This window comes from Notechis scutatus, chromosome 3, assembly GCF_049901735.1.
Source record: "Notechis scutatus isolate UNSWTSFEM ecotype Mainland chromosome 3, rNotScu1.2, whole genome shotgun sequence".
In the NCBI taxonomy this organism is placed as follows: domain Eukaryota; kingdom Metazoa; phylum Chordata; class Lepidosauria; order Squamata; family Elapidae; genus Notechis; species Notechis scutatus.
The window spans coordinates 90,327,679-90,345,344 of NC_142011.1; the positions used below are offsets into that span (position 1 = coordinate 90,327,679).

At 36.6% G+C, this 17,666-nt stretch overlaps 1 protein-coding gene across 5 annotated transcripts in view; it reads left to right on the forward strand.

The window, feature by feature from the left end:
* The window catches only part of RNPC3 (RNA binding region (RNP1, RRM) containing 3), a 31,317-nt gene extending 15,102 nt beyond the window's left edge, over positions 1-16,215 (forward strand). The window contains exons 9-16 of one of the 5 annotated variants that reach the window (XR_015748667.1): positions 4,035-4,171; positions 7,798-7,959; positions 8,150-8,244; positions 8,327-8,385; positions 9,818-9,950; positions 11,740-11,813; positions 15,076-15,783; positions 16,007-16,215. Coding sequence is in view for 4 of the 5 variants with exons in the window: in XM_087960747.1 (XP_087816873.1) it covers positions 4,035-4,171; positions 7,798-7,959; positions 8,150-8,244; positions 8,327-8,385; positions 9,818-9,950; positions 11,740-11,811 (658 nt within the window). In the remaining variant the exon portion in view is untranslated. The other 4 variants (XM_087960747.1, XM_026671769.2, XM_026671770.2 and 1 more) reach the window with 4 other exon arrangements.
* Positions 16,216-17,666: the final 1,451 nt, after the last annotated feature.

The window sequence follows — 17,666 nt, forward strand, 5'->3', positions numbered from 1 at the left end:
ATCGGCTAAACCAGCTTTAAATCCTATATTGTTTAGTTCCTTTACAATATACTGGTTCCATTCATAGCCTGATTGTTTTAGACCATAGAGGCTTTTCTTTAACAACCAACAATCATTATTATCCTTATTTTCACTTTTAATACCAACAGGTTTTTTCATATAAATAGTATGTTTTAATGGGGCGTGCAAGTAAGCAGTTTCCACATCTAGATGGTTAACTATATAGTTTTTACTAGCTGCCCACACTAAAGCTGCCCTCAAGGTTGCTGCCTTAAGACTAGGTGCAAACACCTCATCGTAGTCATTGGCATTCTGCCTAAAACCTTGGGCTACTAACCTTGCCTTATGGATTAAATTACCATCTTTATCTGTTTTTACTTTAAATATCCATTTGCAGCCAATGGACTTCTTACCTACAGGTAATTTGGCATTTTCATACACTTTCATATCTCTTAATGAATTCAGTTCCTTATTCATTGCTGCATACCATCTTTCTTTTTTCCTTAGTAGGATACTTTTTAATTTCTTCTACAGAATTAGGAACTTGATTAATCTGGCACACTGTGTTAGCCTGGTACCTATCAGGCGGTCTAGATACACGTGTAGTTCTTCTGGGAATTACAGGGCTTACAGGAGGACTTTGTTGAACTACTACCTGTTCATCTTCCTCATCCTGTTCAGCTATTGAATCTGTTTCTTCCTTTATGGGCACTATTTCATCCTGTATTTGTCTCTTTACTTTATTTTTAAAGTTACAGGGATAACTAATGGGATTTCTATAGGATTCAATAATTACATCTTTATTGGCATCCTGTTCTAATTTCTCCCATCCTTCATGTTCTAGAAATTGGGCACTAGCACTACATAACACTTTAGATGTGCCTTTCTCCCAAAATCTATATGCCCTATGGTTTGCCTGATAACCAACGAAGAAAAATCTTTTAGCTCTATGTTGCCCTTTTTTCTGAGTTGTGCAGGAATATGCACCCATGCTGGTGCACCAAATGTGTGCAGGTAACTTAGGTCAGGTTTCCTGCCATGCCACCTGGTAAATGGTATTTCACCTGTTGTTGTATTAACAACGTTGTTCAATATGTTATTAGCACACATTGTAGCCTCCCCCCACAAAGAATCAGGTAACCCAGAATCATTTAACATTGTTCTAACCATTGCCTGTAGTGTTTGGCCTCTTCTTTCAATAAAAGCGTTATGTTCTGGCCTGTATGGAGCAGACTTCTTATGCTCTATTCCAGCTACCTTAAGTCTGTTCTGGAATTTGTTATTAATAAATTCCGTACCATTATCTGTCACCAGGGTTATCAGTTGGCGTTTAGACTTTCTTTCAGCAAACTTAAGCCAATTGAAAAAATGTTGATATGTTTCAGTTTTGCTTTTCATTAAATAGCAAAACCCATATCTAGAATAATGGTCCATAATGCTCAGTATATATCTAGCACCCCCCATACTGGGTTTCTTTGGACCTATTATGTCTGCAAATACTACTTCTAAAGGTTCTTTTGTTTTAAAACCATTTAGCCTATTTGCAGGCAATACTTTGCTCTTATCTTCACAGCAAACATTACAACGCAAATATTTATCACAAGGTTTTAACCTTATTCCTTCAGATAACTCAACTGTACGTTTTAGCATTTTAAAATTTACATGCCCCAAACGCCTATGCAATAAATGGATACATTCATTATGAGGTTTTATATTATTAAATACAGTTTGTGCCTCCCCTTTCTTACTATTATCTAAGACATAAAATGTTCCATTTAAAGCTGCAGTTACCCTTTTGTTATCTTTTTCAATTATGCAATTATTATCCTTAAAAGTAATTACATAACCTAATTTATCTAATACCCTTACTGAAAGCAAATTAAACTTTAGTTGCGGTACATATAGCATTTTTATATCCTGGTTTATGCACGGACAATGTGCAAGACCTTCACCTTTCGCGTTAAGATTCCTGCCGTTTGCAAGAGATATATGTTGAGAGCTTTTAGACATTTTTATAAATTTTGTCTTATCTCTTGTGATGCAGTGGGATGCGCCACTGTCAACCACCCATAGATCATTCTTCACATCAGAGTTGCTAAACGTGACTAGTTCAAATGCTTTCTTTGGCTTTTTTATATTCTGGCTTTTTCTCTTTTTGCAGAATCTTGCCAGATGTCCTCTGCCTCCACAATTAAAACACTTTTTAATTGTGTATGCCGTCGAAGATAAATTCTCTTCTTCCAGGTGCTGTACTTTGCTTAGCTGGTTTCTTACAGGCTTTGAAGATAATTTCTCTTCTTTCTTATCTTCTCTCAGCTCGTCACGCTCACGCCTTCTTCTGGCTTCTTCTAATAGCCTGCCTGTTATGTCGGTTAATGAGAGGCTTTCTTTTGGCAATACCTCTAACGAAGCCACATAGTCATCATAGCTTTGATCTAATGAAGATAATATGATGTAGACTTGTTGCAGTTCATTAAATATAAGCTCTTTTTCTTGCAATTCTTGAAAAATGCTCTTCATACAGTTTAAATGAACTAACATATCTCCATTCCTCTGAAGATGCGTTCGAAAAAGCTTCCGTGTAAGATTTATATGTGCTCCTACACTGTCCCGAACATAAATCTTCCTGAGGTTCTCCCAGCAGTTTGCAGCATTTTCTTCTCCACGAATATGGACAAGCTGCTGATCACAGAGAGTCAGTCCTATGATGCATAAAGCCTGCTCATTCTTCAGTTTAAAGTCTTGTAACTTTTCGTTATCATCATCATCAGCAGGATCCCAGCTACTCACATCTGGTGGGTTTGCTATAATGTCCCACAAACCTTCTCTGTAGAAGTAAACTACATTTCATTGACCATGAAACATAGTTTGTTCCATCCAGCCTGGATATCATGGACAGTTGTGACAAATTTACTTGTGCCATTACTCTTCAGATATTTTGACTATTTTAAACTAATTAAAACAGTTTGTTTTTACAGTAATGTGCAACTCACACCAACTCTCTTTGCTATATCCTGGTTAGTTAGACTATGCTGCTGGGCCCATAACCAATGTTAGTGTTTGGGGATTAACCCCTAGCAGAGTATTGCAGCAGTAGTCAAACCAGGCAGCCAAAACGAGAGCGGAAGGGCCCCAGAGTATACACACACTGAACACAAACACTTCTTTGTAGTTTAAATAGTTTTTAATCCATTTAGAGTTTAAAGCATTGTCATTCAGTCCATTAAGTCATTCACAGTATTTCCATCCAGTAAGACTCACTAGTATAGTCCAAGTTAAGAGTCCTTGCAATATCTTTATCAGCTGATAAAGATATCTTCTCCTCCTCCGGTGCCTCTCTCCAGAGGAACAAACGCTGGATATTCAGCAAGAAGTTCAAACAGTAGAACAGTAGAATTACGCAGTAAATCAGCAAACAGTAGCAAACAAGAACAGTTCAGTCACAGGCACTCACAATTAGTCGCAGTAAGACACAGTTAGTCGCAGTAACACACAGTAAGCTTTCCAGCTTCTAATGCTTCCTTATATTGTAACTTCTAACCGCACCCTTAATCGGCTAATTGCCTGCTGCATTGTGCTTAAAGTGATAAGCACTTAAACCATGATATCTAAGTTTTATATATTTATTCACCCAAACCATATTTGGTATCAATGTTATACCTAACAATTGCTAAAGAGTCGCTTTGTGAGATAGACAGTCTCTAAATTTCATTGATAAATAATCAATTACAAGTTAGTCCTGGCTTAATGACCAGTCACTTAATTTTACAACCAAAATTCGGGGTTCTATTGTAATTGCAAGTCCAGGGCTACCTGTATATCTTAATTTTTCAAATTAGATTGTTCCAAATAATCTGTAGCACCCAAAGCTAGTTCAGAAAGGAATGTCAGCTGAAAGATACTAGATTGCTTAATTGCCTACTATTGTATAAAAGATGAAAGTGCTTTCAGAGAAATGTAAAATGGTTAGGAGATGTGGGTAAATGTTGTTTAGCAAAAAAAATTAAATGAACTTCATCTTGTGTTTTGAACAGTAATTTGCACCCAGCACTGACACCTTCAGATGTGTTTGAACAGCCACAAACCATAGGCATCAAGAAGATTGAATTTAACATTTCTTCAGAGACGCCTACTATTCTTCAGAAAAGCCTGGAACAGGAGCACAATGATGGTATGAAATGAATGTTTGCTTACTAACAACTTAACAGTTTAGATTTCTTGTAGTGTGCACTAGTGTGTGAGGAATGAGTCAAATTGCTAATTTCTGTGATCTTTCTGTGAGGAACTAGCTAGTTGGGGGTTAGGCAAGCTACTTTCTTAACTTCTAGTAAAAAAATAATACCAATAGTGATAGCTAAAGTTCTGCAAGATACTGCTTTAAGCATTCTAAAATATGATGTAAGCATTAAACATACAGTCCTTGCTTACTGACTATTCATTCAGTGATCATTCAAAGTTACATTGACACTGAATAAGGAGACTTACGACCTCTTCTTAAAGTTGCAGCTATTGCAGCATCCCCGCAGTCATGCGATTGCGATTCGAGCGCTTGGCAATTGGTGTGCATTTACGACAGTTACAATGCCCCGTTGTCGTGCAATTGCCATTTGCGACCTTCACAGTTTGCTTCCAACAAGCAAAGTCAATGGGGAAGCCAGCAAGGACGTCACAAGTTATGGTCACATGTTATCACACTTAATGTGGATGATTTGGTTAACCATCACAGCTGGAACTTGGTCACACGATTGTTCACTTTATGATTGTATTGCTTAGAATTGCCAATCCTAATTGTGGTCAATAATAAATTAGGACTACGTGTATTTATGTGGAGTTGGTGCAAATGTCTGAATTGTTTAGTTATTACCATAGTATTTTCAGACATTATATCTACTGTGAATTTCTATTTTTAGTAATTATTATTTCTGCTGATGATAGCATCAATCCGGAATACTTTTTAAGCTATTTGAATTCAGTGAGATTAAGGATGCTGAAATTTACCTTATGCTGATGTTGTTGAATTGTTCATTCAACACTTTTTTTAAATAAAGTTTTATTGAGTTTTAACAAAACAAATAAAACATCTTATTTGAGTACAGCATCGTTCCGGGTTATCACATTTCCATACAGACACAATTTCATATGCATATTCAACTTCATACTTTATTACTCTTTTTCCAACTTCTCACTATTTCTCCCTTTACTTCTCTTAATTTTCTTTTATGGTTATCTCATTTTCTTCTTATTCAGTTGTATTTCTTTTACCTAAAATTCTATATCTTTTTATTCATTGTACTTATACTTTCGTCTATCTTGTTTACAATTTCATATGTTCTCTTCCAACATTCTTAAGCAAAATTCCCCCTATGATTGCCAATGGAAGTGCAACACCTTTAAGTCTTATTGTTATTATCATATGAAATCTCATTAAACATTGAATTTGTGCATTCTAAAATTATAACATTCAAATTTTGAATATCTATTTTATATCATGTAGATCTGATCATTCAGACTCTGCTTGGTACTTCCCCTTGAAAATGTAAAAAGAAAAATTCTAAGAACATAGCAAAAACAATGTATGTATGTATGTATGTATGTATGTATGGTATTCAGCTTTGTTTGGGTATTTTCCCACGTCATTATAGTTGTGCTTTTAAAGTTGTAGCAACGTTTCGGAGATCTTATCTGCCATCATCAGGCTTCTGTATAGAGAAGCCTGATGATGGCAGATGAGATTCTGTCAAACGCTGCTACAACTTTAAAAGCACAACTATAATGACGTGGGAAAATACCTAAACAAAGCTGAATACCATACATGTAAGTACCCGCGAAAACTTAAGAAAACACATACATACATACATACATACATACATACATACATACATACATACAAACATTAGTAAACAAAATAGTTATTCAAAATCATTCTAGTACTGGTATGAACCTTGTAAATCTTTCACGTTTCTATTCAATATTTTATCAATCTCTGAGAACAATTGAAATGTTTCCCTCCCTTCTTCATTATTACTTAACTGTTAATAAGCATACCATTGGATAGTCATACAGTTTTATCTTATAAATTATTTACTATTAATAAGCAAAATAATTATTCAAATTCATTCTAATAACTGGTATAAATTTCCTTATAAATCTTTCACATTTCTTTTCAATATTTTATCAATCTTTAGAAACAATTGCAATGTTTCCCTCTCTTTATTATTGCATTAATTATAAATAAACATACTGTTACATAACAATACAGTTTTATCTAATAGATTATTTACTTATTTCATTTCTAACTCATTACAGTATTCTACTGTCACACTACCTTTTGTACCTTTGCAGAATCCTCACTTTTAACTTAATTTAACCATTGTCTCTGTGTTTTCTAGCTGAGCAAATACCTTTAATCCTAGTACGTTTCCCCCTTTTCTTTATTTCCTGTTTTTGTCCCTCATAAGTTCTTTCCCTTTCTATCTTTCCCCCCTTTTTCTCATCCCTTTTTTTATACCCTTCTCTCTCTAATTTTCCCTTCTGTAGTTTTCTTTTCTGCTTCTCCTTGCTGTTATACTTCTTTTTCAGACTATTTTTCTTTTTGGCTGTCCCCTTTGATCTCAAACTTTTAACTCCTTTCCCCCTTTTCCCCCTTATTACCACACTTTGCATTATTTGATCATTGAAAATGGCTTCTTCTTTGTCCCACCCTTCTTCTTGCTCTTGAAGCTTTTCCTTTTGCTTTTCATAGTTCAGGATCTCCATTTCAAAAAATTCAAATACGAAGCCAAAGGATCTTCCTCCCCTTTCTGCATCTTCTTTCTGTTTTTTAAGACTCATATTCAATTCCTCCAGGAGTGATGGCATTTTAAACACTTTTGAACAACCACCCGATTGACTTTAACTAAAAACAGAAAAAGAAAGAAAAAACCAATGCCAAAACCTTTTTTTAAAAATCACCAAATGGTCCCAGACTGTTCCTTCTTGTTTCTTTCCTTTACTTTTCCTTTCCGTGGGTTACTGTATCTTTTAATAAGATTTCAGTTACAATGTATCCTCGGGAGTCTTTTCAAAGTTTCACTGTTAATCCTCTTTATTTTTCCAGATGGCACTCCATTTTTCCATTATTCCAAGTCCCACCCTTTTGCCTCCACTCTTCTCCTTTTTAGGGCTTTAAAATGACCAAGAAAAAATCTTTATTCTCCTTTTGACACTTAGATTTCAGCTTAAGGTTGCCTATTAGTGTCAAAATAGATTAATATAAATTTCTTTCCATACCATTTGTAATTGTCAATATAAAGGTTAAAAAAAGGGTTTTTAACCTCCTTTTCTCTCCTCTTCGCCGCTTAAAGATCTTCTTTCAGAAGTATCCCTCTAGGTACTTTTAGATTCAGGGTACCTTGCTTAGATGTTCTCTGTTGTTTAGCCCAGTCTGTCCTGCTTTTCTCTTTGTCTTCCTCCTGCACAATCTTATCCAGTCGGGTTCTTCTTTGAGGTGGTCATTTCTGACCACCGCTGCAACCGCCTTCGGGAAAGGGAGTTTAGACCAGCCAAGGAGGAGAGATGCGGCTCCCTTCCACTCGGCTAGCAATCTCCCCCCTCTTCACCACCTCTACGGGGTGGCTTCAGCCCCAAATCTAAAGGATTGGGGCGCTCCAGCGGCGAGCACAGATCGAAACCGTGCACGATCGCAGATTTCGGTCTGTCACTGAAGAGACCCAAACCGGAAGTCCAAATTGTTCATTCAACTCTTGTGACTGGATTAAACACCATTTAAACATTTTGCATCTTTTTTTTTTAAATTAGACTCTGACTCGGCAGCTGATGATATAGCAAATGAAGGATTTGGAAAAATTTTCCCGGCTCCCAGTTCTAATCATAAAGAGGACACAGAAGATGAGGAGGATGAAATTCCTTCAGAATTTGTTTCTAAAAGAGAATTAGAAAAAGGCAGAATCTCAAAAAAAGGTGACTATAATTTTTTAAGCATTTTGTAGCATACAGTGGAAATACCAAATTTGATTATACCCCATGTGATATTAACTTTTTAATTTTGATCTGTCACTATGGTCTTATAATTAGTTTTAAATATTTAATCAAGCAAGTTATCCCAATATGCAAACTGCAAATAATATTCTGAATTTTGTGTATGTTCTAGAAATGGAAACATTTTCTGTCTTCAAAAATTATGACCCCGGAGATCCAAACTGCCGAATTTATGTGAAGAATTTATCGAAACAAGTTCAAGAAAAGGTAACTGGAAGTGGAGCAGAATATTTTGGCTCTTTGATTATGGTTGCTAACTCTTTTTGTTATGTTTTTATTTCAATCCCAGGATTTGAAATTTATTTTTGGAAGATACATTGACTTTTCATCAGAAACTGAACGAATTATGTAAGTGCCTGGATATTATTATTGTTGTTGTTGTTGTTGTTGTGTGTGTGTATGTGTGTGTATAGATTCACTGCAGAAGAGCATAATGCTGGGAAAGATTGAGGGCAATAGAAGAAGGGGACGACAGAGAATGAGGTGGCTGGATGGAGTTACTGTAGCAGTAGGTGTGAATTTAAATGGACTCCATAAGGACAAGAAGGTCTGGAGGAATGTTGTCCATTGGTTGTGATGGGTTGGACACTGTGTGTGTGTGTGGACATATATATAATCCATTTTTATGTATGTATGTATGTATGTATGTGTGTGTGTGTATATATATATATACATAAACATATACTTGTTTTCGTAGATTTTCACAGGTACAGGTATCTAGGTCTAGGTGTGTTCGGGTCTTTTCCCGTGTAAGATTAAGAGTATCTTAGTGACGTTTCGGTGAGGTCCCACTCGCCATCCTCAGGCTGGTGCTTTCGGCTTCGTCGCCAAGATACTCTTAATCTTACACAGGAAAAGACTCGAACACACCTAGACCTACATAAACATGTACATATACATACACACACACACACACACGAGAGAGAGAGAGAGAGAATGAATATAAATGAATGAATGAATATATTTCTAATGCTCCTGCCTTCTGTTTTCCGCACAAAAACAACCCTGTGAAATGGGTTGTATTGAAAAAGAGTAACTGGCCAAACCAACTGGCTTTCATGCACCCACTGATTTTTGGACCAGCACCTTAACAAGCAATTCAAACTATGTATATTTCCAGAAGAAGATTTTTTTTTATTCCCCCCTCTAGTAATTTAAGAATGTAGACGAGATACTGGATGGGAAAGAGACTATAGACCTATAGAATTGAAAGTGGACAGGTTCGGGGACAAATATTACTTAAAAAAACGTTATGGTAATGGACAAGCAAAAAAAAAAAAAGTAAGCTATTTAGATATGGATATCTTCAGTAAAAGAACATGGCAGATCTGAAAGTTTTAAGAAGGTGATGTTTCATAAAAATTGATAGATTGTAAAATGGGGCAATAGAATAGATAATTTAAAATAATTTAAAAATAATTTTAAAAATGGGCATTTTCTGCAGTCATAGATGCTAGAAATTGGGAGTGCTAGCAAAAAGCAACCTGGCAGATATATTTTAACTATTATGTATTAAAATAAGCGAAGGTTAATAGGGGGAATTCAAGGCTTCAGAAGATCCCCTTTTATTCTAAGCCATGTAAGAACCTGGTTTAAGTGGCAATTTTTGTATGGAATATCATCTTACAAAAAAAGCTGCTGTGTTGGGCTTTTTGAAGAGATAGTTAGATGAATGGTATATGATCTGAAACTGTTATTAAATTGTATGAATGGTCCACTCTGTTGGATATTGAACAAATCAAAAAATAATAGTACATTGCTTTCTCTTGGCATACACTAGGTTTGATATACGCTTAATGAAAGAAGGCCGCATGAAAGGACAAGCTTTTATTGGCCTTCCTAATGAAAAAGCAGCTGCAAAAGCTTTAAAAGAAACAAATGGATATCTCTTATTCGATAAGCCAATGGTGGTTGTATCCTTTATTTTAAAAGTTCAGTTTCATTTTAGTTAACTGTGCAGTCTCAGAATCCTCCATTTACTAACGTATAATATTTGAACACGAATAAGCTTTTCTTATTCTCACCTACAACTCACATAAATTCAGATATTATTTTCTGGAAGTATAAAGCCTTACTGGGCTTTATCCTGTGGGAGTATCTCTTTGAGGTTTAAGTGTGAGCATCATACATTACACATCGTGTCTACAGATAGTTCTCAACTTACAATTGGTCCTTTAAGTCAGTGGCCCCCAACCTTTTTTGTGCCACGGCCCAGTACCGGCATCACAAAATGATCCGCGGCCCGGTACCGGCATCAGCACGCATGACAAGGCAAGGCGAGCCGAGCGACCGGCCAGCCAGCCGTCCCCCGCTTCTCCCCGCCACCTTCAACTCCTCCTTTGTACCTTTGTCGATGGACTTCGGGACGGCTTCAGGACGGTCGCTCAGCTCGCCTTGCCTTGGGTGCTGAAAAAATCCTCGCGCCTTAGTTTCGTTCGAAGCCGCCCCCCCCCTTCGATGAAACTAAGGCGCGAGGATTCCTTCAGGACCCAAATGCCGCTTTCCAACCGGAAAAGCTCACCCGGAAGCACTTTCTCATCGAAACAAGATGGCGGCGCCCAGCAAACCAGCAGCCCGGTAGAAAATGTTCCACGGACCGGTACCGGTCCAGGGCCCGGTGGTTGGGGACCCCTGCTTTAAGTGACTGCTTGAAGTTATAGTTGATCCCTTAAGGACCATTTGAAGTTACAACTGACCCCCACCCCCCAAAAAAAGGTTCTTACAACCTGGATTCAGAGTTCTGATAGCTACACCCCCGTCACATGATTGCATTTTGGGTATTTGGCAATTGTTCTGCATTTACAGCCATTTGCAGCATTCCCATAGTCACATAACTGATTTATGTTCTTTATCCCCTGGAAACTGGCATTTACTTCCAATTTCCAGCAAAAAACATACCAATTGCTGACAATGAGTTCGCTTGTGTTCACTTAATGACTGCTCTGTTTGCCTAATTACAGCTTCAAAAAAAAGGTTGTAAAATGAGCCATGGTCACATGGTGATCCATTTAAAGAGCAGCCCAACTTACAACTGTAATGGGCTCAATCATGATCATAAGTCAAGGACCACCTGTATTTATAGTTATAGTTTCTAATCACGATGCATGACTTAGCATTTGACTCTAGGCAATTATTGTTTATTTAGGGAAAAAATGGCTTTATATGTAAGCTAAGACTGCCTCAAAACAGGTTTTCCCTAGAATGGTAAATTGTAATGCCGAACTTTATTTCTAGTGTGAATTTCTATTTTACTAAGTTTTAGATCAATGGTTAAGGTTATGTAATTATTTGAAGAGTTGGTTATCTACACTATACTTAGGAATGAATGGGGGGGAATGTCCTTTCTGTGCTTATCTTATAACTCCCAAATAATCCTGAAACAGACTGAAAGCTTTCTAATTGAATGAGCAGCTGCCTAATTACTGGACTTATTGGGACCATTTGTGACTGTTCTGTTAGCTTCATCATCACTTTGCCATAAGATAAAGATTACTTGCAACCGTTACAAATAAAATGGCAGAATCTGAATGTATTTGGATTATTTGTTAATAAAACCATTGATGATTATTTTTAATCATTATGCCTTGTCATCAGTATTATAACATTTTAGTTTGCTTGTCTTTATCTGAACTAATTGATGTGCTAATTGATTGCTTTTGCTAGGACTTGCAATTAGGTTTTTGTTCCTTAATAAATACCTAGCAATTCGCTCGATCAGCAAGACCAAAGCCAGATTCCAAAGACAAGAGAAAAGATAGAGGGAAAAAAACCTGAAAGTAAGTTACATTCTTACAACCCATTTTGTCTGTGAAAACATTTATATAAAAATTGGCCGGGTCATCTGAATTTGGAAGGTGGAGCTTCAGTTGACAAATAATGCTTTATAAGTTTAATTGCTGTTCTATTGTTTTAAAAGTTCACAGCTACATTTTAGGAAAAAAGCTGATTGGACTATTAATTTTCTATGTATGGGTAGCTCCCCCCCGCCAACAAAAGAACATTATGAATGTTATCTGCTGAGCAGTTGTATACAAAACTCCTTGTCCCAGGAACAGGAAGTGCTTTCTCACTGGGAAAATACATGAATGGTGGATTGGTTTGGAAGATAAGTGTTCTTATGAAAATTGGAGTATTTTGTCCTTGGAAGTGAGTTTTGAATATACCTGCTATAGAATTTGAAGCAATAGCCCAGACACAGTCACAATCTTAATTTTTATTTAAACAATATTGATTTCTGGTGAATCAATACATTTTTCCATTTGTTGGGTGTTTGTTTGCAAACTTTTACAGTGTTGTTTTTTTTTAAGTGACATATTTCACTAATGAAAATCAGCCTTCAGTGAATCCATTTGTAATGTGTAATTTTGACTAGTCTTCCTGAACTATTAAATATTGAGCTCTGTTCTCAGTTAAATGGTAGAGGAACTTTAGAATTTTGTCCCAGAAAGGTTAATCTGGTTTTTCATTTCTAGGCAAAGTCCTTTAATACCTTTGTATTTGTTTAAAAACTTAAATGGTTTTGTGTTTCATTTATATTGTTTATGTTTGCAACAATCCTGAGATCCTGGATACTGAATTTCTAGGCATCCAATCACATCAAACGGCACACCTAGCTATGCTGGATGCACATTTATTAGATTTTTTTTTTAAATACCTCCTTTATTACTTGTAAATAATTCAAGGCAGCAAACATACACAATACTCTTCCTCCTATTTTTCCTACAGCTACCCTGTGAGGTGGGTTGGGGGCTAAGAGAGAGTGACTGGCCCAAATGCATCAGACCATCTAGATCATGGCTGTCAAACTCATGGCTTACGGGCCGGATGCGTCACATGCTGGCCACGCCTCCGTCCAGTTTAGGGAAGGGGAAAAAGTCACGATATGTCATGTGACAACGATGTGATGACAAGAGTTTGACACCCCGATCTAGATGTATATCTGCAGGTAGGGGACTGTCTTCTTAGCTTATTAATTGATTTGGATTAGAACACTAGTCATTCTTGATCATTAAATTTAAGATTTATTGAACCTTGGGAATAGCAAATGTTTCAGCATTGGATACCGTCACATGTATTGTACTACGATGTGGATACCTAAGCATAAATAATAACTTTTTAAAAAGATCAAAATCTCAAAATGAGTTTTCAACACTCACCTCTAATCTTGTATGTTTTTGGTATTGTTTCCTCAACTTGTGGCCATTTCTCTTTAATGTTTTTAATATCCTTAAAGCAGAGATTTCACCAATAATGAGTAATGATGTCAGAGCCCAGAGTTTTTTTCCATTTGGCTTGACTAGATTGTTTTCACCCTTAAAGTAGCTAGTAATATTTTAAATATTTTAAATATGTCTTAGCTAATTAAAAATTCTGATAATAATTTTTTAAACTTTTCTTCAAAAAAATTAGGATAAATAATTTTTACGGATATAAAAATAATGATTAGAAAAGAATTTCAGTTTTTTCTTTTCATTTCAGATAGGCTGGAATGCTCCTTTAAATCCACTGCATATCAGAAAGTGCCTGGGGCCAAATTTAAAAGTTTTTTTCCCGATAAACCCTTTTTGTAAGCACACATAGTCATTAATGTTCACATACCGCTTGCTCTTTCAAATGGTTACGATGCTCACTTAGGATCAGTGAAACTCATCTTTCAAGTCCAACCTCAGTCATGGAAGTTCACCAGGTGAACTTGATTCAGTCACTTCTATTCTCAAATTGATTGTAGGCAATTTGTGGGCAAAATGGGAGGAGGGAATGCTTTGTATGCCACTTGGAACATACTTGACGGTGAAAATAGAAAAACTGACAATAAAATAATAGGTGTTCTGCTTGTTGCTGTTCAATCGTTTCTCAAATTATGAAGAGAGGTTAAGGATTCACCAGCTTCTCTACTGCCAGATTATTTAAGTAATAGCTGATCAGTGATGAAGGAAGCTGCTTCAATGACCTGGTCAACCCTTTAAGTCTGCAGAAAAAGCAGAGCATGATGTCCTTTAGTTCAATTTCAAAAAGACAGAAACTAACCCAGCCCTGCAGGGGGAAAAAAGCCAAGCTTGATGACTGAAGCTTTTTTATAAATTCATAGGTTAGGATAGTGCTCGTAAGCACTCAAACCTTAATTAGTTATCCATTGTACAGTGTAAATATGCGTGTGTGCCATTCTCATGAGATCATCAGGTCTCAAGAGATTTAAGTAAACTTCCATTAATTTCATAAACAGAACCATTTTTTGTAGCTGTTGAGAGATTTAGTGCTTATCGCTCCTTTGTTTGATAGATAAGGCTACACCCTGATGGTCTGTTTAGAAGTGTTTCTAAAATTTCCTCCACAATAACAGAACTATTTCTTAGCTCCTTTTCCTCTCCTTTTCCACGGCTGAGAGTTAAATCAAGGATAATTCTTGTCTTTGTGCATAGTTCCCATTCTATTCCAGATTTCACGACTAAAATAACCCTTATAGGTAACCTTAATGAACACATTTTTATTGTGTCTGCATGTGTTGCTATGCTTATAGTGTTTATAAGCAAATTCAGAAGGTATACATTTAACTGCAGAGTCGAGGGAAATGTATATTATGAAAATGCTCCCCCCCATTTTATCTCTGGGTTTATGCTGAAGAAGTACAGAGTAGTTTACAAACGCTGTTGTGACAAGAGTGGCTTCCTACTGTGTAATTTCACGGGAATATATTTTGAACAAATATATTTATGTTGTGTAAGCAGCATTTAGACTGGATCATAGTTATGGGTTCTAGCTGTACGTTGCTTAGCTTCTGCCAAAGATTTTCACCTTGGAAAACAGCACAAAAAGTGAGAAAGCTTAACAAAATTGACGTAGTGCTTTTTTTTCCAAAAACAATGTCAGGTAACATAAAATAGTGTAAAATATTTGTTGTAGATTTCAGATGTTGTGCCCATTTCTTTAAGTTATATCTGGTTACAAATTTTTAAATGATGATCACTATTTCAAAATTGGCAGTCTAGATGAAAACCAGAGAATAAAAGGATTAAACCACATTCTGCTGTTCTTCTTTAGAAACATTCCTGCGTAAATACTGCAGTAATACTGTGTCATGAAAAGTGTATCCTTTCTTGTATCCTTTTTGTGTATCTTTTTGGAAAAAAACTTATTTTCTAGCATTGACATAGACAAAAAGTTGTAATACAGGCTAAAATAGTAAATCATTCTTCTTTCATTTAACAGGGCACCCATAGAGGTTTCTAGCCTTTAAATGTGCCTTTTAAAATCCCAATTATGGCCGCCAGGCCTTCAGTAAGTGTAAGTGCTCTGCTTACGTTGGTAGAGCTTAAATGCTGTACTGTATACTAACTGATGGCCTGGACTCAAGTAACCACTGCACTAAAATTACATTAGAGAATAGTGACTTCCAATATCCAGGGAAAAAATGAAGTCTTTATGTAGTTATGTGCTTGTTCTGATCTACAACTCAGCTGTTACTATCATGTATTTTATTTATTTATTTGATTTCTATAGCTGCCCATCTCAGCAAGGTCGGCATTGTACACCATGAAACATAAAACCCACCATTTTTGCTTACAATTTTGTTCTCTATGTAACAGAGTAAAGCACAATAGCACTTAAAGAACATTGGATTCAGAACTGGCCTTCAACAAATAGAAGGGCTTCTTCCTTGGATAAAAGGGACTGTAAGCTAGAGGATACTTGTAGCGGAGAAAGGAAAGAGACACAGTTCTGGCCCTAGATTACTTCTTGCCCTTTGGGGCGAGTCTCCCAGTTTTCAGGTGCAGATTTGCAAGAAGGAAAATAAACAGTTATTTCCTTTCCTCCAGTGGGAGCATCCTCCTGCTCAGTAGAATTTCACCCAACAGAAATACGGGTTCAGGTCTTAGCTTGGTTTTTTTTTTTTTTTTAAAGAAAAAAAAAGTTTGAAGTCTTTTCTGTTGTGTAATATATGGGTGTTTAATGCATTTTTAAATTATTCCAGGTGTGTTTTTGAGTTCCGTGTCTTACAAGTGTGTTCGAGCTCTGGGAAGAAGATGCATGGTAGCAGAACTGTTTGAATAGTATGTAAAAGTACCCCAAACACCATACAACATTCTGGTAATTATAGGTGCATCTATCTTTTTAAACAAAACTCTTCCAACTTGTGGAAAATGCTTCATTTAAATTTCTAATAAAATATTCTGTTTTGCATTGTGGTTTCACCAAAGCACATTTTTTTTTGTCTGACATCAAACCAGAACATGGAACAAAATATCTCAAGGGGCATCTGATCTTTGTCTTTGAAACTTCTTAGAAAAGGGGGTTTATTGACTTGGGGAGTGGAGAAAGAGAAGAGGTAAAATGAACTGTTGCCCTGATGCATAATTTCTTTTTGTGGGTGTAGCTGCTGGAAGTGCTGTTCCCCCACTTGATCCTTTTCCTTGCGTTGTCAGAGTGTCTGCCCTTTGAATGATGTTGCCATAACAGCATAAAGGAAGAGGATCAAAAGGAAGAAGACATTATGAATTGGGACGTGACTCAGCATCAATTCTGTTGGAATTGTTAAGTTATTAAACAAGGTTAAAAGCATTCCGGCGATCTTCTTGGGGCTTGAACCCAGTTCACTGGATAACCCTGATAGGCCATAGATCCTATACTCTTAATATGATATGATATGATCTGGGGACGAGGGGGACTCAAGGAGGTTAGCAAAAACCTGGGATGTGGGTGGGTGGTGGAGCTACAGGGTGGACTTGCTTATCCCTGTCTGAAGTTCTTCAGAGCTAGCAACGGATGGAGATGAAGAAGAGAATTAGTCCAGCAAAACAAGTTGGAGGACAAACGAAATGTCATGAAGATTGGTAACAGCAAGAAAAGCTTCAGAAGAAGATAAAAAAAAGGGAAAAGGCTGGCCCTGGCCTAATGCATAGAGTTGGTAAAAGGTTTATAGTCCTAAAAAGATTTTTCAGGCTTTTGATTATGAAAAGATATTTCCAGGAACAATAAATACTGACAAATTTATAGATCTGATAAGGGGAAAAAGTGGTATAAGGTGGATCAACTCTGATCATTATCTTATAAAGGTAATTTTTCCTATCCTGCAGTGCAAATTGGGAGAGCTGTGGGGAGGGCAATGTCAGTGCAATCTTAGTTTGGAAAGAGCTGTGCACAGGGTATCATGGAAGGAGCTACTGAAGACAGGCATCCCGCTTTTCTTCCAATTGGGACTTTTGCCTCACTTGGCATACCTGCCAATCTTCTACTACTGCAAATGTTTATTGGCATTAACTGAAAAGATTAGTTCCTTGCAATAGTGATTTTGACTTCTTGACTTCACCGTAATTTTAAACCTGTGCTTTCCTTGAATGAAATTGGGGTATAATTGAGGGTGAGTGGATGTCAGATATATCTAGAGAGGAAGATCTGATGAGGCCATCTGCCATTTTTTGGTGATGTCTACACAGACTGTTCCGTAGTGCAAGATGAGAATTAGTGGTCCTTTTGTTCAGTGGCTTAGGAAGTTGGGCATTACGGTGGTTGGTTCTCTCTATCCTCTCAATTGGAGGGCACCAGGTTCGGAAGAGACTTCAGTATAGTCTCAGTGAAACTTAAAAACACAGTTAAAGGTCTGCTTCATACTACTGTCATCTCAAAAAATAACA